Source organism: Hemibagrus wyckioides, linkage group LG23 (assembly GCF_019097595.1).
Source record: "Hemibagrus wyckioides isolate EC202008001 linkage group LG23, SWU_Hwy_1.0, whole genome shotgun sequence".
NCBI lineage: Eukaryota > Metazoa > Chordata > Actinopteri > Siluriformes > Bagridae > Hemibagrus > Hemibagrus wyckioides.
This window is the reverse complement of record NC_080732.1, coordinates 12034342-12059734: the sequence shown is the minus strand read 5'-3', so window position 1 is coordinate 12059734 and position 25393 is coordinate 12034342. Positions and strand designations below refer to the sequence as shown.

Here is a 25393-nt window from a genome sequence, read left to right as displayed (position 1 = left end):
CGAGTGTGAAACTCTATGCAAAAAAAAAAAAAAAAAAAAAAAAACAGTCGTAATGGCTGCTCGCTCGTGCGCGCGCCTCTTACCTGGCCAGCTCCCCCACGTGACCTACTGTAACGCGTTACCTGGCCAGCGCGAGCGCTCTCTCATTGGTGCTCAGAAACAGGGACGTGGCAATGGACCAGGAAAACACACACACACACACAACAAAAACACATACACACACAAAACAAAAAAAGTGAGGCGAATTTATCTCAAATGTATCGTGATGCTTTCATATGCACCTTAAATCATCATTACACTATACACAGGTACACTATATCCAAAAAAACACAGGATGGACTGGTCAAGCTGGTAGACAATTATTAGCAAAAGCATTTCCTAATTACTACTAATACTATATAAATAGTATTATTTGGATCATAGACAAATAGTTTCTAAGAAAAAAAAACAAAACAAAATGGTGTACCAGCTTGACCAGTTCTGCTTGTGTTTGAGAAGCTGGGCAAAATAAACTGGATTTATTTATTTTTTACCAGGGAGGTACATCTTTTGTCCCTTTTATTATCTAGCTGGGAACATGGATACGTGAATGTACCTTTAAAATGGGGAGCATGGTTGTACCTGCTGATCATTTAGATTCTCTATGGTTCACCTTATCATGTGAAGGTACAAAAGCTCAGCAAGGAATGGTGCAATTTAGTACCCTTTCTTAAAGTGTACTTAGAATATCGCGTCACCTAAAATAAATGCCTGACCTGTAGCAACCATTAGTAGCCAAATTAGAACCCTAAACTGGAAAGTGTCTTTACCCATGTTCCTTTGTTTGTGGATTTATGTTATGTTTGTTTAGCTTTACTCAAAGTAATTACAGTCTAATTACACCTCACGCTTTCTTAAAGGTACACTATACCTACAATTCCAGGTGAAAAAGACATATTAATGGTGCAATATGTAAGGGTTCTTCCGCAATAACGAGGAAAAGTACAGTTTAAATACTGTTTGTTTGTTTGTTTGTTTTTGTGAGAGTGTAAGCCAGGGGTGTCCAATCTTATCCGCAAAGGGCCGGTGTGGGTGCAGGTTTTCATTCTAACCGAGCAGAAACCACACCTGAGTCTACTGAAAGCCAAGATCAGTTGATTAGCCAGTTGGAATCAGGTGTAGCTTGTGCTTGCTTGGAATGAAAACCTGCAACCACACCGGCCCTTTCTGGATAAGATTGGACACCCCTGGTGTAAGCTAACATGGTATCTACACTAAGATTACAGTGAACTCTTTATAAATTCTGTGTCTTTAGCAGATGTTTGAAGGGGTGCAGATGTTTGAAGTGGAATATTATGCATGCAAGGACACTGTAGGTTCAAATTGTTCATGTTATAAACAAAGCATTGCAATGCCTGTTGTTAAATGCACACTTCAGTACTGTAAAGTGGAATGCTGTTGCACTTGTTCCAAACCATTACTAATGAGGGATTAAGGCATTCTTTCGAAAACAACAACCTGACCGTGAGGCTGAAAAGTCAAATAAGTGGGTTGAATAAATGATCTACTAACTCGATTAAAATAAAGAGTATAATAGGATGAAAAGTGGTTATTGTGTATTACGTACAGCACCCTACAGAAATAGTGTCACCCTTCATTCAGTCATACCAACGTCAGTACTGGATCTATGGTCGATGTTGTGGTGGATCTGGAGCCTGAAACACTATAGGTGTGATATAGGGACACAGCCTGAAAGGGACACCAATCAGTACTGGATATATTTGTGGGAGCAAAAAGCAATTATACAGGGACGTTGTATAATTTTATTGAAATATAAATGATATGCATCTGTCACATGCATTCCCTGGGGAGAGAATAACAGCATTGATTCAATGACTAATATCTAACAGTGTAAAAGACAAAAAAGGTTCGCTCTTCCATGCAGAAATAACTGTATATGTATATTATAACTTTAATCAGCAAGCAAAATGCACCAAACATTTGCTTTCTTTTCCGATCTTTAGGAACGTAGACCTCCAGGCTTTGTAAGCTTTGTAACTTTGGCATTGGAATGGACTTAAGATTTCCAGCCAGAAGTGGCTAAAAAGTGTTTAGTGAACTCCTGACCTTCTGTTTAGAATGAATGTGTCCTGGCTGGGCACATCCAAGAAGATTTACTCTTATCTGCCTTTTGAGGACATTCAGTCAGAGAAACTGGCCAGTTGGAAGATAAAAGTGCTATTATTATTGAAGAAGAGTTCAAATGGTCGCAACTGATCTTTTTTGAACTGTTTCATTATTAACATGACTGTCAAACTTGTAATTAGATATACGCTTACTTAGCACTTTAGGAACGCCTATACCTACTCATTCATGCAATTATCCCAGCCAATTGTTTTAACAGCAGCATAATGTATACAATCATGTAACTACATATTAAGAGCTTCGGTTCATGTTCAAACATGAGAACAGAGAAAAATGTGATCTCAGTGACTTTATCTTTGGCATGGGTGTTGATGCCAAAGTATATCAGAAGCATACTAAAAAGAGATCATTTGGGAGTGTATTCTTCTTATCTGGCCATTTTTTCTCTAAACTTTCTCATCAATAAGGTATTTTCATCAACAGAAATGTCACTCACTTGTTTTTCTTATTTTCACCATTCTGAGAAAGCTCTAGATGTTGTTATGTGGGAAATTCATAGGAAATCAGCAGTTACAGAAATACTCAAAACAACCCATCTGGCACCAGCTCTCATGCCACGTTTAATAGCTGAGACCACATTTTCCCCCATTCTGATGGTCAGTGTGGATGTTACCTGAAGCTGCTGGCCTGTATCTGCATGATTTTATGCATTGCTTGAATGAATAGCTGTAAAGGTGATCCAAGTGCTGGGTAAGTGCATGTACATGTTTCATGAATACACAATCATTGAGCACAAAAAAGAAAACTATACACCCAGATAAATCCTTCCTTGGACCACTTTTGATAGATACTGACCACTGCAGACCGGGAACACCCCACAAGAGCTGCAGTTTTGGAGATGCTCTGATCCAGTCATCTAGCCATCACAATTTGGCCCTTCATCAAACTCGCTCAAATCCTTACGCTTGCCCATTTTTCCTGCTTCTAATACATCAACTTTGAGGACAAAATGTTCACTTGCTGCCTAATATATCCCACCCACTAACAGGTGCCATGATGAGGAGATAATCAGGGGTATTCACTTCACCTGTCAGTGGTCATAATGTTATGCCTGATCGATGTGTATAGATAGATAGATAGATAGATAGATAGATAGATAGATAGATAGATGTGTGTGTACTGAGAGACAGAAAGCAGAAAGAGAGAATAGAAAATGCTATAATTTGTCTATGGAAAGGCAGTTCCCTGGGAGACAGCCATCATATAAGAAACGGCTCATTAACGATAAAATCCTTCCATAAACGGCATATACGCTTACAATATAAGCTATATAAACCTATATATATATATAAATATGGAGATTTTCTGGTACTTTATTGACAATGTATGCGTTAGAGTTAAACTCGAAACTGCACGGCTGCCGCTGTTATTGTTTTCCCCCTGCAGCGCTTTGCAGTGACCTGGAAGTGAAATTCTAACAGGAAGCAGTACAAATGACCGAGAAACAAAGATGGCGGGGGATTCGTCAATGGAGCTTCTGTTTTTAGACACGTTTAAGCATCAAAGTGCAGAGGTAAATGACAAAATTCTGCATATTTCATTATCGTGCAAGGCAGTCTCAATAAAAGTGCTGTGTGCAAAGTTCACGAGCTAATTTTTTTTATTTTTTTTTATTTTGGCCGATGTGCTTTTAAACAAAGCAAGTCAGTTAGCAGCATGGCTAAATGCACTAGCATGTCCGTACGTCCAAAAGCGAACACTAGCGTATTAACCAGCATGATAATGTGGTAACATTACTCCTCCCAGTGACCTGGGATTATTATTCTAAAGTAAACAATAACTGCTGGACATAGAGCTCATGGTTGTAGAAATATGAAGACGGATAGAAACCGATGGCTATAAACACTGGCATAGATAACTGGCTCCAGCTTATTTCCCCTTTTTATTCGAGTGATGTGAACTGGAGCGTGGAAAATGAGCAAGATTTGATTGAATGTCTTGTAAAAAGCATTCTGTCTCTCTTTTAAACTCTTAAAACGCACTCAGTCTTGATCTACAGATCTGCAAATCGTCCATCAGCTCTATCTGTGAGCTGTGTTCATTCGTTTCATATATTTTATATAGAAACTACTGTAAAGAATAATGTTCATTTTTTTTCCTAAAAGGTTTGATTGGGTGGTTGGTGTGTTATGTAAAAAATAAATAAATAAATAAACAACAGGCTGTTTTAGAGAAAATGATCAGAGAGAACTTATCACCCCATGGTTGATTTTCCATCATCACATCACATCACATCACATCACATAGTGGTTTATTCCTATTTTACCACAGCAGCTGGTCCATGGTTTTAAGTTCGTTTAAGTAACATTTTTAGCGGTTTATATTTACATTTCATTTTGCTGTATGTGCGAGAAATCATTTTCCTGTTATCACTTATGCTGTCAATCCCCTCACAAGACTCTGTTTCTTCTTTCCAGAACTTTCCTGCTGCAGAAATGTACTTAGTGGCTGAAATGAATTAACAACACCTGGCAAATTAGATTAGAGATTTTTAGCAGTGCTATGGTATAAATATGTTTCTGCTGTCATCATATTGAGTTGTTTGCTGTTTAGGGATGCCCTAATCTTCCTTTTTTCATTCCTAATCCAGTTGGTATCAATGCTCTGTGTTTTGGATGATGATGATGACGATCTGAAACTAACAGTCTCACAGTAAATTAGCTATTGTTCGGCCAGTTTCTGTTGCCTCATTAGTTATGCAGAGCTTCAGAGGTGTGAGGTCAAGTTGCTTTAAGACAATTTTTGACTAACAGGAGATTTTGCCTCTCTCTCCCTCCCTCTCTCTCTCGATGATGATGATTCTCTCATATCAGAAACTTGAAGAAACTACTCTGACTTTACATTTGACTGTTAGAAATGGCTGAAAATGAAATTGTGTTTTGAGAAAACCGTGAAATGTTCTCAAGTAGACTTCGACCATTGCAACTATAACATTCTTTTTTAAAGAGCAACTGTTGAGTTCAGAATCTCTTTATTCTTTGGCCATTTTAAATCATGCAGAGTGTCTGCTTACATGTGAAATAGTTGTTAAAAAGAAATCATAGTGAGTATATTAGTATAGTACTTTGGAACTTTCTGTTGGTTTTTTTTCCCACTAAAGTTCAAGAAAATGAACACCACCTGATTTTACTGAATTTTACATTTTTGAAATGATTCTCTGCCATCAGAATTGACACTGAGAGCAAAATAAAATGTAATAAAACGAGCTGTTTGTTTAATAGATAATGAACTAATGTCTTTTCTGCACATATGTTGTAGTTGCTTAAAATTCTCCAGTATAAATGCCATTTTTCTGTTCATTTCTTCTGCTCTAGTTCACAAACGTAGATGTGGTGCGGTTTCCGTATGATGTATTGATCACAGAAGTCAGAGTCATCCCTCCTGGTATCAAAGCCCACAGCAGTCTCCCAGACAGCAGAGCTTTTGGGTAAGAACGCAAATTATTATCCACGTAAATGGCTTGCTTGTTTTGTGTTTTTGTTGCTGATTTCTCTCTCACTTCAGGACTGAATAATGGTTGAAATGGTTATTGTGGTATGAAAAGACAAAAAAAGTACAACAAAGATAAACTAATGAGAAACATACATACAATTTACTAAAACATACACACAACATACTAATCCCTTTTTGGTTAGATGACCAGTGTCACTTGATTAAGTGAATTGAATAAGTGGGTATCATATACAGTCTGGTGTACAAATAGGGTCAAATTTATGTAGCACATAGCATCGCTTGGCAGTTGCCCTTATCCAGAGCGACTTATATTTATTTTATCTCTTATTTGAGCAATTGAGGATTAAGGGCCTTGTTTAGGGGCCCAGCAGTGGCAGCTTGGTGGACCTGGGATTCAAACTCACCACCTTCTTTCTTTACATAACCCATCCTTGGAGGTTGGGGTCAGAGTGCAGCCAAGACAGCACCCATGAAGCAGGGGGGTTGGGGGCCTTGCTCAAGGGCCCAGCAGTGTCAGCTTTGCAGAGTTGGGGCTTGATCCCTGATCTTCTGGTGCTGCGGCTTGATCCCTGATTTTCTGGTGCTGGGGCTTGATCCCTGATCTTCTGGTGCTGGGGCTTGATCCCTGATCTTCTGGTGCTGGGGCTTGATCCCTAATCATCCGATGCTGGGGCTTGATCCCTGATCATCAGGTCAACAACCCAGGGCCTTAAACACTTGACCTTCCATCTTCTTATATAATTTAATATGAATTTAGTGGTATTCAATGAAACAAACACTTTCATTGAAAGTCATTCTTTTTTTCCTTTGGCTGAGTTCCTTTGTACCTAAATTCGGACCTGGCATTCGTTGTTGATGTGGATTTGTGGGTTTGGGTTGTTATTATGCTTGAGGTGAAATTATTCTGCACCAAAACAGACTGGTATTTTAAGCTAGGTCTGATTTATCCACAGGTGAAGCGAAGCAGCCCCATAGCATGGTTCTGCCACCACTATGCTTCACTGTGGGTATAGGATTTCTTTGGGCAATTAGCTGTGTTTTTTGCACCCAAAAAGTTCCACCTTGGTCTCAATAGACCTTTTGTCACATGCGTTGGTGTGACTGTATGTATGTTTGGGCAAAATCTTGCAGGCTTGGTCTATATGCAGCTATGTTTATGCCCAAACATGAAGAATGGCATAGATCGTTGTCAAGTGTCAATACATGCCAGATGTTGCTGTGGGTTTCCGAGCAGGCACCCTGATAGTTTTCCCTCTTTTCTTTTTTGTCAATTTTGGACTAACATCCTGTTCTTAGTAATGTTACCGTGCTGCCCCATCTAATGTTTTGTAAATAACCACCTCCCTCTGATCGAACCTTTCTAAGGTTCTGCACGTTTTGTAAGCTCTTTGCGGACTTTCAGAAGTTGGATGAAACCAAGATGATGTACCGTAGTTCCTACAGGAACAGCTGATGTTTTTTGTATTTTATCAGAATCCTTTTATTGATAATTACATTTGAACATGAGTTTGATTTGAGTGATTGGTTGATTCTGAGCTCACTCACATGCCCTGATAGTAAAGTGTCTGCACACTTACCCAACCAGGTGATATTAAAGCTAACGTCCTAAAAATGTTTGGTTGATTTATCACATAAAGCTGGAAAACCGTCCCAAGTTATTTATCATGGTCTCATTTTTTTTTTTATGTCAAAAACTTTGCAGTTTTTACTGCAAGTAAATAACTGGTTTAAGTCATAATTCACATTCAGTAATTTGCGTCTAGAATTCTAATGCGCCAAAATAATTAAAATAAAATACTATGGGTTCTTTGACACTGACTGATTAGATTAGGTTAGATTAGATTCAACTTTGTCATTGTGCAAAGTACATGTATAAAGCCAATGAAATGCAGTTAGTATCTAACCAGAAGTTGAGGTTCTCTTTGGGAGTGACACGGTTGGACAGGATTAGGAACGAGTACATCAGAGGGCTCATGTTGGACGTTTGGGGGACGAAATTATGGAGGCCAGATTAAGATGGTTTGGACATGTTCAGAGGAGGGAGAGTGAGTATATTGGTAGGAGAATGTTGGACATGGAGCTGCCAGGCAGGAGGCAAAGAGGAAGGCCAAAGAGGAGGTATATGGATGTAATAAATGAGGATATGAAGCTAGTGGGTGCAAGTGTTGGGGATGCAGAAGATAGGGATAGGTGGAGAGAGATAATTCACTGAAGGGAAAAGCTGAAAGAAGACGATCTAACCAGAAGTGCATAGTGATATATTTACAATAATTTATTAAAGATATACAGCTGTAGGGGTGATATATACACTACCAGTCAAAAGTTTGGACACTCCTTCTAATTCCATGGTCTTTCCTGATGTTTATTTCTTTCTACATTGTAAAACAATGCTGAAGGTGGCTGAAATCCACAATAATGTCCTTTGAACAGTTGCTATTGAGACATGTCTGCTACTGATGCTCTGTAAAGCCTTCATAACGGCTCTAATCTGAGGTGCTGTTAATTGGTGATTTCTGAGGCTGGTAACTCTAAATGAACTTCTCCTCTGCAGCAGAGGTCAGTTTTGGTCTTGCTTTACTGGGATGGTCTTCATGTGAGCCAGTTTCATCATGGTGCTTGATGGGTTTTGCAAATGCACTTGACAATACTGTTCTTGCAAGAACTATTCCAGAACACCTGACCTTCGTGTCTTAAAATAACAACTGACTGTTTTTTGTTGTCGTTACATATGGATTACTTAAGTCCATGTGTGTTATTTCATAGTTTTGAAATCTCCAGTATTGTTCTAGGATGTAGAAAATAAATCCCTAAACAAAAAAACACTGAATTAAAAGGTGTGTCCGAACTTTTGACTGGTAGTGTATAATAGTTATTTTTTATGAATGGTGGATCGATAGAATCAAGTGAATCTGAATCCAGACCAATGCTGTGGGGTGAAATGGGAGCAATTATACTCAGACTGGGACCAGTGTAATAACTACCTAAAAGAATTTGCCCTGCCCTGAACTGTTTTAGATATTGCACAACATCACTGACACTTTCATTATTGAGTACATAATCGTTCAGAGTCATTATCACACGCAAATGATATTTTCCTGTTAAATTCACAGACATCTTCGATTAATCTGACTGTGATTTTACAGCTTGTGGGATTTTTTTTTTTTCCCCTTCATTGTTCACACACGTCATAACATAACAGGACAATAGCAGGACAATGAATCTGATGTAGCCTTTATAACTAAAGTCAGTTAATTAAACAGAGTAAAGTAAACATTGTGGTTACTTTAATAGTTTTAGCTTGAAGGAACAGTGAAGGGCTTTTTCTTGTGTGTCTTGGTTTCTACTGTTCTCACTCTTCTTAGGTATCACATGCACCACACCCTTTATTCTCCTGCTTTCGGTTATGACTCACCTATCTGTGTGTTTGTCCTCTCAGTTGCTCGTTCTACTTGGATCTACTCTTCCCAATAATCTTTTTATGATAAAACTTTAGCACAAATCATTTTACTGTCTCTAAGACCAGATTATTTCTGGCTGTATATTTGGTTTTGCTTTATATAAATATATATATAATTCCTGAAGTGTTTGTTTTGTGAATTGAACGTGTAAAACATTATGGGTTGAAACGAAGCACTGAACTTCGTCGAGCCGTTTTCTTTTAATAGAATATTTTTTTAGTTATTTGTTAGAGCAAGAATTCGGATAGGAATTAAAGGGAATTGACTCCACAGCCAGTTTGTTTATATTGTGTGGGATTGTATTGGTGTTTGAGTACAATGTTGATGTTCATGTCTTAGTGAGTGTTTATTCTTTCTTTCTTTCTTTCTTTCTTTCTTTCTTTCTTTCTTTCTTTCTTTCTTTCTTTCTTTCTTTCTTTCGTTCTTTCTTTCTTTCTTTCCTTTTGCAAACCATTAGATGGTATATGTGTAGGATGGGGCGTCAAATGTCGTCAAAACGTCAAATGAGTTCTGATATGCTTGTGTGTGTGTGTGTGTGCATGCGTGTGTGTATGTGTTTTTCAGAGAAACTGCTCCTCATGCTTTCCAGTTAGACCTGTTCTTTAACAATGTCTCCAAAGCCAGCACCCCAGTGTTTGACCGGTTGGGCAGGTACTACACACACCCAACACCCACCACACCAGTGCACACATACTGTATGAATGCCAACAGTTACAACTATCACACACTTATTTTATAGTTTAACAGTGACTTTCCACTTAACGCTGTACATGTCGTTTAAATTTTTCCCTAGCTTGGAGTACGATGAGAACAAATCAATCGTCTTCCGACCCAGTGGAAAGGTGAGAGACTTGTAGACTGCTTCTTTCGTCCATTATTCTCCCTTCGATGTGTGAAAAGAAGTCTCGTGCTTTGATAATGGTCGCTCATGGTGTACTCCATCTGCTGCAGTCTAACATGTTGCTGCCCTGACTGGACTTTCCAGCTCTAGGACGTCTATGCAAACCATCAGTTGTTTGCATGCTTGAAATAATTCCCTTCACCCCTCCCCACCATAGAGAAGGTGTTTCACAAACATGACATCAGACATCTTATCTTTTTCCAGATAGAATGTTATCGTTAAATCATTTATTTATTTATTTTATTTTATTTTATTTTATTTTATTTGATTTTATTTTATTTTATTTTATTTTATTTTATTTTATTTTATTTGATTTGATTTGATTTTATTTTATTTTATTTGATTTGATTTTAATTTTGGCTTGTAGAACTACATGTTTGGATATTAGATGCTATTAGAAATCCCTTTGCCCCAAACAGTTCCCTTGTAGAGAGGGAAAGCGATGTTACAGCAGATTATATTTTCCTCTTTGGAGCGTGATGGTTTTTAAAGTCTGCCATGTTTCTACTCCGACTTCATACTGTGAATCTGAACATATGCAGAAAAGGGGAGCAAATAAAGCAGCAGAAAAGAAATATGACCTTAATTCTGCATAGAAAAGCATTATAGAGATGAAAGAATACACAAAAATGGAGCAAATGTTGCGAGTGTTTAGCTCCCATTTGGTCACGGATGGCAGTAACATCAACACACACAACAGCTTTTATCTCCTCTCCTGTCTGTGCTCAGTGTTTTCTTGCCGATGCCTATGATTTCACGTCGAGCCGCAAGTTTCCGCTGTCCTCGTGATTTTCCCCAGCTGTGTCTCAAATCAAAAATGACCTCAGGTTTAGGATTTTTATTAATCCTGGAGATCTAGAGGATTGTGCACCAGACAGACTTTTCAGTAGGTTTAAAGGACACATTTAATTACTAAAAAATGACCCGGTGAGCCGATGTAGTACATTCAGGCTATACAGGTATGTGGGATTGGTGAGATGGTTAATGAGACGTGACGTCCCTTGATTGTTTTGCGTAGATAAACACAGACGGCTTGGTGCTGCGTGGCTGGTATACATGCCTGACGTTGGCGGTGTACGGTACGGCCGAACGGTCACACGGACACGAGCGCGATTCTCCACCCCCTCCTCCTCCCCCTCCACCTCAACAGCAGACACCTGCCTCCAAGAGGACCATCAAACATGGTCAGTACCTTCATATTGACACACGCATGCACAGTATTCGAAATAAACAGCGCTTCTTCCATTACAGGCTGTATGAAAGGAATGTAAATGGAATGCACTGCTATGGAAGAATGTATATTGTTTCTTTTCTCACTGTGTGTCTGTTGTGTTTGTGTGTGTCAGAGTGGGACAATGAGGAGCAGTTTAACGGCAGCCCACCCAGACCACAACCCAGAGGTCCTCGAACCCCACCAGGGCCTCCACCGCCGGACGACGATGACGAGGACGCCCTAACTGTGCCAGGTGTGTATGGGAAAATTCTGCCTCGGAACAATGTTTCATGGTGGCCGAGAAGTGCAAAACAAAAAAGTCAAGATAAAAAAAAATCCAACACACAATAACAAATCAGAAAACAAAAGACAAAAATAACAAACACAACAACAATTTAGACAAACCGGAAAAGGTAGGTATAGTTTGCGAATGGAATTCTTCCAGCTGATTGGACGAGAGATCTGTCACTCCAGATATACAGGAAGTACAGCATGAACGTCCTTGTGCAAAGTAGCGTCGAATGTAAATAAATATATGTTTATTATTATTTTAAAATAATCGAAAAAAATGGTGACAGATGTCTCGTCCAATCCGCTGGAAACTGTACCTACCTTTTCATACAGCAAGGAAAATGAAGAATAAAGAATGTACATCTGGGGTGCTTTGCTTTTTTTTTTTTTTTTTTTTTTTTTAAATGTTTTTAATCAATTTATGAAGCCACTGTAAAGTTTTATCGTGACATAATATATCATAATTGTACAGTGGTATTTTATTTGATATAATAACTCGCTCCATATACAGCTTCTGAGACAAATATTCAACTTCAACCAACCAAATGCTCCATCCGTTGATTCCACCATTTCTGACTGACACGCCCTCAACTCAGAAGCCTCATACGTGCGTGCAATTTAACAAATTACAACTTGTAATTTTTGTCTAAAAACAAAAAAATATATATATCTTTGTGGTGCTGTTCATATGCGTCTTAAACATGATATTTTTTTTTGGAACGCTCCATATGTACGCCCCACTACCGTTGTGTCTCCATCAGCGGATGTTTGTTCTCGATTGGTCCACGACACTTTTAGAATTGTCTAATAAGTTTTCCAGCAGGGTTGTGTGCGATTTGTTCTTGTCTTGTTGTCTGGTTAGAGTCCATCGCAACCTTGTGACAGCTTCCTGATCCAGCCATGAGAATGATTTCCATACGTTCTTCTTCAGATGCAAAGTAATTCTTAAAGGCTGCCTGAAAAGGATAGATATAGATAGATAACTAAATGTGGAAAAAAATTGGCTAAAATGTGTTAATTAACCAATATACAGAGACCACTGGGACACCCTGTATATCAGAGCATCGAGGATTTTGCGTTTGCTAAAATGAACGCAAAATCAAGCAACCTCACGGTATTGGGAGCAGCTTGCAAGCCGTTACAGCAGATTTTCCGCAGATTTGGGCCAAGATGCATTGTGTGACAGCATCAAACACACATTCAGCCAAGTTCACATACACTGAATATGAGTATAGCTATCATAGAGAGTAATGATATGTTTTCCCAGCTAGGAGTTTAAAAGAAGAGTCCTGTGCTTGCAATTTAGCAAATTCATGTAGATTCTCGTAATATCCATCATCCAGTCTTTCATGATTGCTGATGCATCTCAGGACCGCACAGCTGGCAATATTATTACACCCTCTCATGCTCTACTTAAGCTTGAAGTGGTGGAAATGATTTCCTGTCTTTTTTAGTGTCTTGGATGATTAAATAATTTATTGCAATTTTTTTTAAATCTCCAGCCGGGATAAAAGCACAAGCCAGTTAGAGGCAGTGGTGCTGTAATAAAATAAAATAAAAATGATGTTCACAGGTTTATGAACGCAAACCTTTTTTAAAAATAGTTTTTATTTTATTCATTTTCACTAAATATAATTTAAAAAATTGATTTTCAACTAATCCTGCGAAAATGCTGAATCACTAGCAGGCCCGGTGAAGGAGGGGAGCGTGGAACGAGGGGACGATGATTTGGAGCCTGTTTCTCCCGAGCGAAACTCCCTCCCTCCTAGCGATGCCTACTCGGACCAGGAACAGGAGGAAGACGAAGGAGCAGGGGAGGATGAAGACAACGACGCCCGCTCTGAGGGAAGTGAGCCGGAAGAGGAGGAGGAGGAGGATGAAGAAGAGGGTGAGGAGGAGATGGAGGATGATGGTGAAGGTAGGGGAGGCGCAACACGGTGTGTGTTCCTCAGGCGTGTGTGCGGATGTGTTTTTCCCAGCATGCTCACACATTACCTTGAAAGCAGAGAGGAAGTAACTAAAAATCACACTGCATGTTAAACCGCCTCCCCCTGATCTACAGCATAGACATGGAAGTTGTTTCTGTGGGTTTTTGGATGTCCCTGTCTCAAGCTCCTACTCCTACTCATTTCTGCTTTGCGTAGTTAGAAACATGGTTGGATTATTAGTTCTACAATAAAAGCAAGCAGACACTGAGATGTTGTGTGTAGGCTGGGCATACTTTATTTTTTTTATTATTTTTCATGGTTCACAATAATGAATAAGTAACCATATACTCCCCCTCACCAGTTTTAGAAGTTAATTGTTTTTCCTTTCTTTAGGTGATGATGGCTATGAACAAATATCCAGTGATGAGGAGGATCTTGAAAGTGGGGCATATAAGCTGCCAGCCTTTGACCTTGACTGCACCCCTGAGGACCTCGCATCACTACCCACTGTCCAGTACGATCCATATGAACGGGAGCTCCGCCCCCTGCAGCACTTCACTGCACCCCATATCACCCGCTACGAGGCCGAATTGAATTGTCTTAAGGCGACAGATCTTCAGGACCAGACGTCTCCATGGGCCGAGTCTGCAGCTAAGTTGTCAGAACTGCTAGAAGCCTGGGGAGAGGGGTCAGAGTCAGAGCGAGGTGCAGGCTGGGTAACTGCATTAGAGGAAGTTTCAGTTTTGCTAGTGAAAGGATTGAGCTTTTCAGAAATGAAGGACCCAGAGGGCCAGAAGGAGCAGCTGAAACTGCTGGTTGAATGGACATCTACTGCTCTTAATCTTGACCTAGCCCTAGCGCAGCCCATTGCCCTGAACCTGCGGCAACTGAAAGCAGGCGCCAAACTGGCATCTTCTTTGGCTGACTGTGGTACTCAGACTGTGCAGGCCCTGCTGGAGAAGGGGATCATGGGTCTTCTCCTGGACCTCCTGTTTGCCGATCATGTGTCATCCACGCTGAAACTCAGCATTCTGCGCTCTCTCGACAGCATCGTAAGCGAACCGCTTGGCATGGAGGCGCTGATTAGAGCGGGCCAACACGACAGCGAAGGCACAAGTGGCTACCAGCGTCTGCTCGAGCTCTTTCTGTTGGACCAGACCGTCCGAGTGGCGACGGCAGGTGCTGCCATCGTGCAGAAGGGACATTTTTACGAAGTGCTTATTGACCTTCAAAAAACAGCAGGTGTGTGGGCTGAGCACCATCCTGCAGACACAGAGACTGCAGAAAGAGATAGAGAAGGAGGTGAGAGGGAACGCGAAAGCACAGACAGAGAAGGAGAGGAGGGAGACCGGGAAAACACTGAGACAGAGCCCGAGAGCCCGATGGACTTGGACACAGACACGCTGATGGAATCGAATTCTCTATCCGAGGGCGATCTGGAGAAGCTGCAAGGTTTGCTAGAAGAGTTGCACCACCTGCTGGAAACAGCACCTCACTGCATGGTGCAGCCACCTGGCAAGGCTTTTCCCACTACGGCACGCATTACTGGACCACCGGAGCGAGACGATCCTTACCCAACATTGTATAGGTGATTCAAGCAGTTTTTAACAAAATGTACTCAGTGTAAGATTATTTTTTGTAAGAACTATAAGGATTACTGCCCTCCCGTATGTTAAACTTGCACTTTGCTTTGAATGCATGTTGGAGTGATTGGCATTTAACAAAGTATGCTTGTGTTTTTGAAGAAGTTCAGTAAAATCTTTGTAAAGCATGATATTTTTAGTTTGTTTTGACTGTGAAATTGAATACAAAATTTACTGCAAGTTTAATAAATGAGACCTAATATTTTCATTGATTGTTATTTATATGTTTACCAGAAACTGAACCTCTATTAAGTCTGTAATAAGTCTCTCCTTCTTACAGGTATATGCATGCCACCCACTTCTTGGAGTCACTGGCAGTTGTCTTGACCTCCCTGGCCACATGCAGCCATGTGGGAGTACTACAGGCCGTGCGAGAGCTGCTGCGCTTCCTGTCCCAGTCCCAGCAGGGTCTCTTATTCCTCCTGAGCCAGCATGAGCCCACCAACATCCTGTTACGTCTGCTCACACCTCTCACACACGTGGCTCCCCTCACACACCTTGCTCAACTGGCCCCAATGACCCCACTGTTGGAGGCAGAGGGCGAGGAAGCTGCCACCGGCACAGAGAGCTCAATGGATGATGGCTTTTGGGTGTGGTTAATGCAGGCCTTGCACGCACTGCAAGCTGTCGCAGAGCTGAATGGCTTGGAGCTTGAGGAAGGTGACAATCCAGAAGTGTTGTCCACACTCCACAGCTTGTATCTCATCAGTTTTAGCAGCACGGGACGAAACGCAGTCACACACGTCCTCGGCATGGACGTCAATCTCATCTGCCTGGTCAACCTACTCGAGCATCACGCCAAAGAGGGACAGGGGTGAGTGCACACGTGCACAAACACACACACAAAGCAAGTCACACCACAAACAGATCCAGGTCAGGTTCATCCTGCGTATGTGCTTCAGTGCAGTGATTTATTTTTAGGGAAGGAAAAGCCAGGAAGTCTGTAACATACAACTATGCCTGCATGCTCGTGCTGCTGGTGGTGCAGTCCTCTGCTGAGCTGAAAATGATGGAACATTTTGCTGCTCCATTACTCAGTATCTGCAAAGCTGACGAGAACAACGCAAAGCTTCAAGGTGAGCCATAAATCAGTACGACTGGAATCGAATCTATTAGATTTGTGAGGTGTTGTATATTAAGTAAAATCTGTTTGTCAAAGTACACAGAGGTACACTATATTGGCAAAAGTTTTGGGACATCCCTCCAAATCATTGAATTCAGGGGTTGGGCTTAGTTCAAGTCAAAGGAACTCTTATTGCTTCAGCATACCAAGACATTTTGGACAATTTCATGCTCCCAACTTTGTGAGGATGATGGCCGCTTCCTGTTCCAACATGACTGCACACCAGTGCACAAAGCAAAGTCCATAAAGACATGGATGAGCAAGTTTGGTGTGGAGGAACTTGACTGACCTCAACCTCATCTTTGGGATGAATTAGAGCAGAGACTGTGATCCAGACCTTCTCGTTTAACATCAGTACCAGTCCTCACAAATGCTCTTCTAAAGAAATGATCAAAAATTCCCATAAACACACTCCTAAACCCTGTGGAAAGCCTTCCCAGAAGAATTGAAGCAGGTATAGCTACAAAGGACGGGCCAACTCCATATTACATTCATGTGCATGTAAAGGCAGATGTCCCAAAACTTTTGCCAATATAGTGTATGTGAAAGTTAGAATAAGTTATTCATTTGAAATAATGAATGACAAAAAATGACATAACACATTCTACAGATTTTGCTGGAAATAATTTGTCAAAAATTGTTATTTTTAATAAATATTTTAAATCCAAATAAAATAAATATATCAAAATAAGAAATGTATTCATTCTAAATTACAGCGTAACATTTCACAATTTCAGTATTTTTCATAACTTACACTTGAGAAAAGCGTATATAAACCTCATGTTAACTTTATGACCATTATAATCGATCATTTCTTTTGTTTCTTGGTTAAGTCGGTGATGTTTGACTTCTGTTTCAGAGCTGAGTAAATGGCTGGAGCCGCTTGAGAAGCTACGTTTTGATATGAGTGGCATACCAGCCCTTATTGATTACATCAAGCAGGTCTGTACAGCAGATTCAGATCATTCTATATCATTATCTGCTGTAATATAAGAACAGCAACGTTATTTTTTTTAAAATAAACCATTTGCCTTGAGCAAGCCTGTCTTCGAGTACACAACCATACACTCACAGGCTACTTCATTAGAAACATCTGTAACATCTGCTATTCAGTTTCATGCAAATATCCAGTCAGCTAATCATGTGGCAGCTATGCAGTACATAAAATCATCCAGATACAGCTTCAGTTAATGTTCACATCAGGCATAAAATTCAGGGAGAAAATGTCATGTTTTAAATGTGTGAAAGACTTCGACCGTGACATTTTCGCTGGTGCCAGATGGACTGGACTATTTCAGTCTCCTGGGATTTTCACACATTTTTAATCTCTAGCATTTACCCAGAATGGGGCAAATCCAGTAAACAGGCAGAAATATCTTGTTGATGAAAGAGGTCAGAGGATGCTGGGTTGTTTTTAGGTGGCAGAAAGGCTTATGTAACTTAAATAACCACTTTTATGAAAAACACCAGTTTGACAACCCCAGCAATTACATCTCTTTCCAGTTCCATCAGTCCAGAGGCTACAGTGGCCCAAGTTAACGATGCTATTAATTGACTGATTGGAAAATGGCATAAATTAGTAGGTGTTCAGGTGTGTTTAAGGCAGTGCTCAGTGTATCTTAGCTATTATAACAGGATGTCTGGGTTTGAAGGTTTGTATGTTGATTTGTATGAACAGCTGGTCTTCAATATCTTCCATGAGATTTTATTCAAGTGTATGTACATACTGTATTTGCCCACTTATTATAAATGTATTATTCTGAAGTCTAATACTGTGAAATGATCCTTCAGTTCCTGTGCTGATGGCAACACAAACACACTACAGGAGTTATGTACTTATTTAAAATGGCAATGGGAGATAAACCCTTTATACTGGTCTGTTTACATAAAATGTATTCAATATAATCCACTTTGGATCCATCTGTCATTGTATGTGTAACCACACAGGTATTTGAGATAACGTTTCTGTATAATTAAGACTGATGCGTGCATTTATTCAGTGGAATGAGCCTCTAATATTTTGTGAGCAAGCTGCGTAATGATTAGCCATGTATAACTGAGATTCTGTTCCCTGTGTTAGAATCTGGAGAATGTAATGACGCCAGACGGAGTGGGTCTTGTTACTGCTCTCAGAGTGCTTTGTCACATCGCCTGTCCACCAGCCACTGTGCCAGGTACACACACACACACACACACATAACAAAAAACTTTGAAATTACGATATCAGAATTTCACCTCTCATTTGCTGATGTCTGGATGAAGCCTAGAGACCTGTCTTTTCAACAAACTTTCTATTTATCACAATAGAAGAGTTGTTATGTGTGATAATAGCGGGTCCTATAGTCTCAGCTTCAGATGGCACTCCTATGAACCATTGACTAAATGTCTGATGCGTATGGTACGCAAAATTAGAAACACTCCCGGAGTTTTAAAATTGTCATCTGATTGGTTGTATTCTACCGGATTAAAACGATTAATTTGTCTACAGGCGGTCCACTCAGTTAGCGGGGGATCTTCAGTATAGGTTTTAAGTGTTTACTATTTGTTTTTAAATCATTAAATGGATAAATGCCACCATACCTGGCAGATCTGTAACAAAGGTACACTTCCATCCGGACTTCTGGGTCTTCTGATCAGCTGCTCTTGACTGTTCCCAGGTCCAGACGTGCCTTTAGGTTAGCTGACCCTAAACTTTGGAACATCCTGCCTCTGCATGTCAAAGCAGCTTCCACTTGATCTATTTTTCAAACTCTGTTTAAAGCACATTTTTTTTTATCCATGGCCTTAAATGATATACTGTGAGCTGGAGCATATTGGGTATCAATATAGATGCTCAGTCATTATTTTTACATTGGTCAGCTGTTGTTGTGTTTAATTGTGCTTTATACACAGAGGATGTTTTTGTTTGATGCATATCATTATGGCCGTACTTTCATCAAAGCTACGTTTATTAAAATAAGCCAGGGTGTACACAATAAGGCAGTAGTGAACATTTATCATAAATCTGTACATAGGTCAGCAGAAGGACCTGAAATGGAACCAGGCAGTGATCACGCTATTCAGTGCTGAAGGAATGGACACCTTTATTAAACTCCTCCAAAAGTTGACCTCTGTGTTAATACCCCACTGGCGTTTGCATGGACCCTTGGGCCCCACACCGCAGCGACTGATGATGATGTCACTGGCGTCCTGCACGCTGAGGCTCATGCGAGCTATGCTGAGCGAGCTACTGCACGGCGGCGCATGCGAGTTCAGGGACGTGCGCGTCCCGGCCGTGTGCGTTACCCTGCATACGATCGCATGCTCCACGCCGTTGGGAAACCTAGATGCAGAGGAGCTGCGCCTGCAGAACGACATCACTGACGTTTTACTGACTTTCACACACGCCGTGAGCAAGCAAGTGACCGGCTCAGAGGAAACCGTGGCAGCCAACAGCTGGTCTCTCATGCTGAAAGAGGTGCTCAACTCCATTACTGCTGCACCAGAGAACATTTACAGCAGCCTCAGTCTGTTATCGGAGCTTCTGCCTTTACCGCTGCCCATGCAGACCACACAGGTACCACACACGTACAACTGGAGTGGACTGATGAGAGAAATACATAAAGGCATATTAATGAATGCTAAAAAGTTATTGTTTATAAAGCAGAGCAAAATCTGTTACTTTTATAAAATGGCCAGAAAACTATATGGCAAAATCTGTGGTTAATTAAATCATTTATAAATAAACAATTTTTCCGACATATAGTAATAATATATATCCTGTTAAAAGTAAGCTTTGGTTGCCAAGCAACAGAACAGGCAAATATAAGGGCAATCTATAAAAGAGCAATGGCGTAGTGTAACAGTTTTATTGGTTTTAAACCTAATACGAAACTCAATTATTGTGATGCAGACACAGGTTTATGTATATCAGGGTTATAACAATGGCCTCAAATATAGCTCAGACAATCAAAAAGGTCAGCCAGAGACTTTCTGCCTGTTTGTCAAGGGCACAAACATGATGCTTCCCTGGACAGGATAACGAATACATTCCTTATTTTCGTTTATTATCTATGGACTGTATGTATTAACGATCTCAATTAACTCATACTTTTAAATGAAACACTGCATTTTAGCCTGGTTAATTGGACTTTTGGGAAATCATAACCTGGAAGTGGTCGAGCCTAACTGATGAATTTATTCATCATTAAAAATCATTCTCATGAATGTTTTGTAAATTGTAGCAGAAATATCATAACTTTCAAGGTCAGATATTGCTCTATTCTTGGTATTTTTGTTTATTTATATTAAAATTAAAATAGTGGTTTTTTAAACAGTACACTCTTTTGTCGCTTTGCACCTTACACTTCAACACTTAATTTGCCATTTGTTTGAGTTAGCTGGCAAGGCTTTGCTACTTGAACATGACATGCATTGCTTTCTCTGCATGGCAGGCTTTGTCAGTCCAAGACATTGGAGTGGCGATGAACACCCGGAAGCTGTGGAGTATGCATCTGCATGCTCAGGCACGCACGTTACAGGAGGTGCTGCGGTGTGTGTGTGTGAGCAGCTGTCCACCTCTCCTGTCTGTGCTCCGGCGAGTGTGTGTGCAACTCTGCGACCTTGCAGCACCAACTGCCACCCTCGTCATGAGGACCCTGCTGGAGCAGCTGCATGAAGAGATGCAACTGTAAGATATGTAACAGGATTGCACATGCGCTCACGCAGGCACATTTACTGTGATTCATCAGTATACCATTTATATGTAATGTATTAAATCTTCTATTTAGGGAAGCAATGATCCCACAGTTGACAAGGCTGTTGGCCCTGCTAGACTCCCTGGTGTCTCAGCGCTCCTGTAAGGCTGCCACGTTGGCTCTGCTGGGCGGAGCCATCCGCAGCGATGTGCGAAGCGAGGTGCGGCCTGATGACAAACCGACCGACACGCTGTCGATACTGCTTGCGATGCTCCTCCCACCGGTGGACGCTAACCTGTCGCTGCAACAGAACGCTGAACTGATTGCCTCAATTATCCAATCGCTGTGTGACCAGGACATTTCTCTGATTGTGAGTGGCTCCGGGGAGGTATGTGTGTCCGAGGCAGAGCAGTTGGCTAACGCCTTGCCTTCAAAGGACATAATGCCGGGTATATGTGACAGAATGTTGGAGGTGCTCAAACACACCCACAGCAGCTACACTCTTCAACTCACTTGCCTCAGAACAATGATGTTCCTGACCGAACATGACTATGGGCTCTATCACTTAAAGAGGTAACAATATAGTTTTATTTAAATAAGCGCTGTGTGTAGGTGTGAGTATGTGTATGCAGTAGATCACTGACCTTGGTTTTATATATACACTTTTTTGCAGCTCACTAAAGAAGCACAATTCTGCCGTGTCGTCCCTGCTCCGGAGAGAAATCACATCTTTCAACAAAGAATCAGCTGAACTTCTTTCTGCTCTGTTGGATTTCCTACGACAGATCCTCAACAATGACTCAGTGGTGAGCAACTAAATAACTTTCTCCTAGGAATCGAGCCAGAATTGTACGCTAAGGATTGTTTAGAAACAAACATCCTTCAAGTTTCTTTTCCCCATGACTATTTGTGCGTGTTAGGAAGAGTGTAGTCTGTGTTTGAGAGCCTGTTTGTGCTGTAACAGGATGAAGATATGGACTCTCGCTCATTGGCTTTGAACGTGAGTGATATGAAACAGCTGCTCCAGTGGAAAGATGAATCCACCGAACATCCGCTTGCAGAGTTGGAGAAACACATCACGGTATGAAGCGCATCGGTATAAGAGTCTCCACATGTTCTTAATAGTCGTAATTTGTCTGATTATCCAGAGGGATACAATCACAGCGAAACTAATCAAAATCACAGTGAAACTAATTGCAGGCATCTGTGAAATCTATGCAAAACAACAGATAGCATTTTCCTCCCTGTGTGTTCCGCTGCCCTGTGATGCTGAGCAGCGACTTAAAAAGAGGGCTGTGTTTCATGCGTCTCAGAGGAAGCATGAGTTAGCCTTCACTGCCCCTGGTTAATAGCTGGTGTGTGGTAGGAGAAAGCTGGGCGGGAAAGGGCAAATAACTAAAATTGGGGTAAGGAAAGGAAATTTTCCAGTAGGTGTGGTGAATACACTATGCAGACACTTTAGTTTTAATAAATGTAGCCCATTTACATCAGAGACAGTGTGTGACATTGTGAGTGCTCTAGCATGCTTTTCAGGACACGCTACCCATACATCAGTGCAGGCAGAGAGTACAGCATTAGTTCTTGTACCGAGTTAGTAAATATATCATGGGAACAGCAGTATTGATTTGCCGTGATAAATAATTAAGTTACTCACAATAGTGTTTTCCTTGCTTGTTATCCAATTTCTCAGCCATTTGCATTAGAGCAGTAAAGACTAAAATATGCAGGACGGGGGTACTTCAGGGTCGGAGGTTGGGAACATTGTGTTTTAAATTCACAATATTAGCTTAAATGCTGTTTTATATAGTCAGGAAAATTTGCCTTTCCATAAACAGTAACATATTTACCCTATACGGTATATAATACTTGTCTTATTCAACACAAGAATTTCCCTCATGGGATCAGTAATGTCTGTCTGTCTGTCTGTCTGTCTGTCTATCTATCTATCTATCTATCTATCTATCTATCTATCTATCTATCTATCTATCTATCTTTTTAGCGTTTCTCACATCTAATGCTTGTTTTATAACAGGAACTCCTTAAAGAGGATGATTCGTTGGAAGCTCTGCTGGAGAATATGGTGGGTCTCAGGCAGATTATTGAAAGCGCTGGAGAGACTGTGGGCCAAGCAGAACCTGAAACAGAGCCAACCCTGCCTTCTCCAGAACCACTCCAGACCCAGTTTAACAACAGGTATTAGAGATGGTCTTGTTGAGTTCCCAGTATTAGTCTAATCATTTATTTGGTGATGTTTAACATAATGTTTAGTGTCGTTTCCTGGCATGTTTTTATAATTGCGTGTGTTCTCTGCCCAAAGAACCGTATATATCCTCTCTGATCTGCTGGATGATCAGCTGAGGGCTCTTTGGTATTCTCCCTTCCAGTCAGATGACATGGAGACAGAACAGGACATGGTGAGTAAGGACATTATCAACAGCTACATTATTTACTGTCCAGCGTCACCCAAATGAGGATGAGGTTCCCTTCTGAGCCTGGTTCCTCTCAAGGTTTCTTCATCATATCATCTCAGGGAGATTTTCCTTGACACAGTCGCCTCAGGTTTGCTCATTATGGATAAAATAGTGTTTCAATACTTCTCTGAAGCTACTTTGAGACAATGTTCATTGCTAAAAGTGCTATACAAATAAATTGAATTGAATGTTTTTTTTTTGTTGTATTTACCTCATTATATTATCAGGTTCCAGTCATTTGGCAATTTTCTTTCATCAATCTAATCATGGTACATCAGTGTAATGTGAAAGGTGGCTGTGTCCATTAGAGGACAAAAGAGGACATTAGGGGTTTCATAATGAGAACATTAGAGGTTTCATATTGATTCACTTCAAGCCAAGTGAAGTACTATACTCTGTATTTGTACTGAAACATCAAGTGGAGTTTTTTTCATTTTTGTTGCCTTGCAGGTTAAAGTAGACCTGGTCACACTGGCGCAGCAGTGCTGCCCTGATCTTAACCTGAAGGCTGAGTTAGACCGTTTATTCCTGAGCGAGCCTACTTCACCAGGCCACAGCAAACCAGCAAAGGCCTTTCGACTGGGGAAGCACAAGCATGAAACCTTCATCACCTCCAGGTACTTCTGCAGCACTACAGCTCTTGTCTTTTGGCTTAGTTTCACGTGAGTGCTGTGTCTCACCTGAATTCGAAAAGCATGCCAAGTGGGAGAACATACCAGGGTTCAAGTCAAACACACTGAACACTGCATATGTGAACATACAAAACCATTCAGTCATTACTCAGAACGATTCGGTGTGTTTCTTTTGGCAGCGGCAAATCGGAGTATGTGGAGCCGGCTAAGCGTGCTCACATCATGGTAGCTCCTCGGGGACGTGGCCGTGGCGCTTTCAACCAGCTCAGCCGACCGCACGACATCTTCAGGCAGCGGAAACAGAACACAAGTCGGCCGCCCTCCATGCACGTAGACGACTTCTTGGCTGCAGAGTTCAAGGAAGTGAGCCTACCTGCAGGCTTGGCTCTACCTAAACGCCCTATCAAAGGGGGAGGGGCCAAGCCACCCACTAGAGGCCTGTTTACTGGTGGAACCAGAGGACGGGGCTTCCAGAGCCACACACGCTTCTTCACTCCACCTGCACCCAAAAGTGCACTGCTTGCAAGTGTGTACAGATGATAATACTCAAACGCATATACAGATCTTTTTGCTGTAGTTTGATAGCTTTTAAAAATTAACGTTTGCTATTTAAGGTAATTATCCTCGTCGTGAGGGTGGGCGGGGCTCCACGTGGAGTGCTCCAGTGACTGCAGTCACTCACAGAGGGACGTACAGTGAACCCAGAGGAGCTCAAAGTAACTTTACACGACCATTACCATCGAGGCAACCACCAGCAGGTACACTTATGTTATACTCATGCAGGTATTTAATAGGTTCGGTAGAATCACAAGTCAGACTTTTGCAGTTGGTCGGTAAACTTAAAATATCAGTGGTATTTGAGAGTGTTTTTGTGTTTTTATTGGTTCTTATGCTCTTTCCTCAGGTGCATACCGTTTGGCTCCACGTGACCGTGCCCCCAGAGGCAGAGGCACTGGCCTTTCCTGGCTAAGTGGAGGAGGACTTAGTGTAGGAGGTGGTGGAGTAAGTAACAGTGGGCGTGGTCAAGGGAAATTCAGCAGCAGCGGGAGCGGAGGTGGACGAGGCCGACACGTACGCTCATTCACTCGCTAAAAACTGTAAACTATCCAAGACTCAGCCGCACGGCTCTAAAGGACCACTCAGGATGTGGAGAATCAGTGGATGGATTTATTGTAATGTTATATTTGTTGCTTTTTATTTCTGTTGAAAGCTGATTAAAATTCTGTGAATATCCATTTGTGCTTTAATATCTTGTAATGCTGACATTTCAATTGCGGCAGTTCAGAAGAGTACATTTTTTATATGCGTGCTGATTTCCAGTGAAGACATTGTGAAAGATAAATTGCAAAGTATTTTATTGTGAGTCAGTTAGAGAAACTAGTTGGACAGTTAATGTGAAATAAATCATTTTTGACAATAT

General features: G+C 41.0%; 1 protein-coding gene across 3 annotated transcripts; it reads left to right on the top strand.

The window, feature by feature from the left end:
• The first annotated feature begins 3569 nt into the window (after window positions 1-3569).
• Window positions 3570-25392, top strand: virma (vir like m6A methyltransferase associated). 3 transcript variants are annotated; one of them, XM_058376617.1, is made up of 23 exons: window positions 3570-3697; window positions 5499-5611; window positions 9660-9746; window positions 9889-9937; window positions 11015-11180; window positions 11343-11462; window positions 13188-13418; window positions 13822-15016; window positions 15352-15885; window positions 15993-16147; window positions 17054-17136; window positions 18275-18368; window positions 19209-19750; window positions 20628-20863; window positions 20964-21443; window positions 21544-21676; window positions 21835-21951; window positions 22903-23063; window positions 23188-23284; window positions 23792-23958; window positions 24153-24499; window positions 24588-24731; window positions 24878-25392. In XM_058376617.1, exons 1-23 carry the CDS (start codon window positions 3635-3637, stop codon window positions 25063-25065), a joined length of 5502 nt encoding a protein of 1833 aa, XP_058232600.1. In that variant the 5' UTR covers window positions 3570-3634; the 3' UTR covers window positions 25066-25392. The 3 variants fall into 3 exon arrangements, with proteins under 3 accessions (XP_058232600.1, XP_058232601.1, XP_058232599.1); XM_058376618.1 differs by having other exon boundaries at window positions 13185-13388; XM_058376616.1 differs by having other exon boundaries at window positions 13185-13418.
• Window position 25393: the final 1 nt, after the last annotated feature.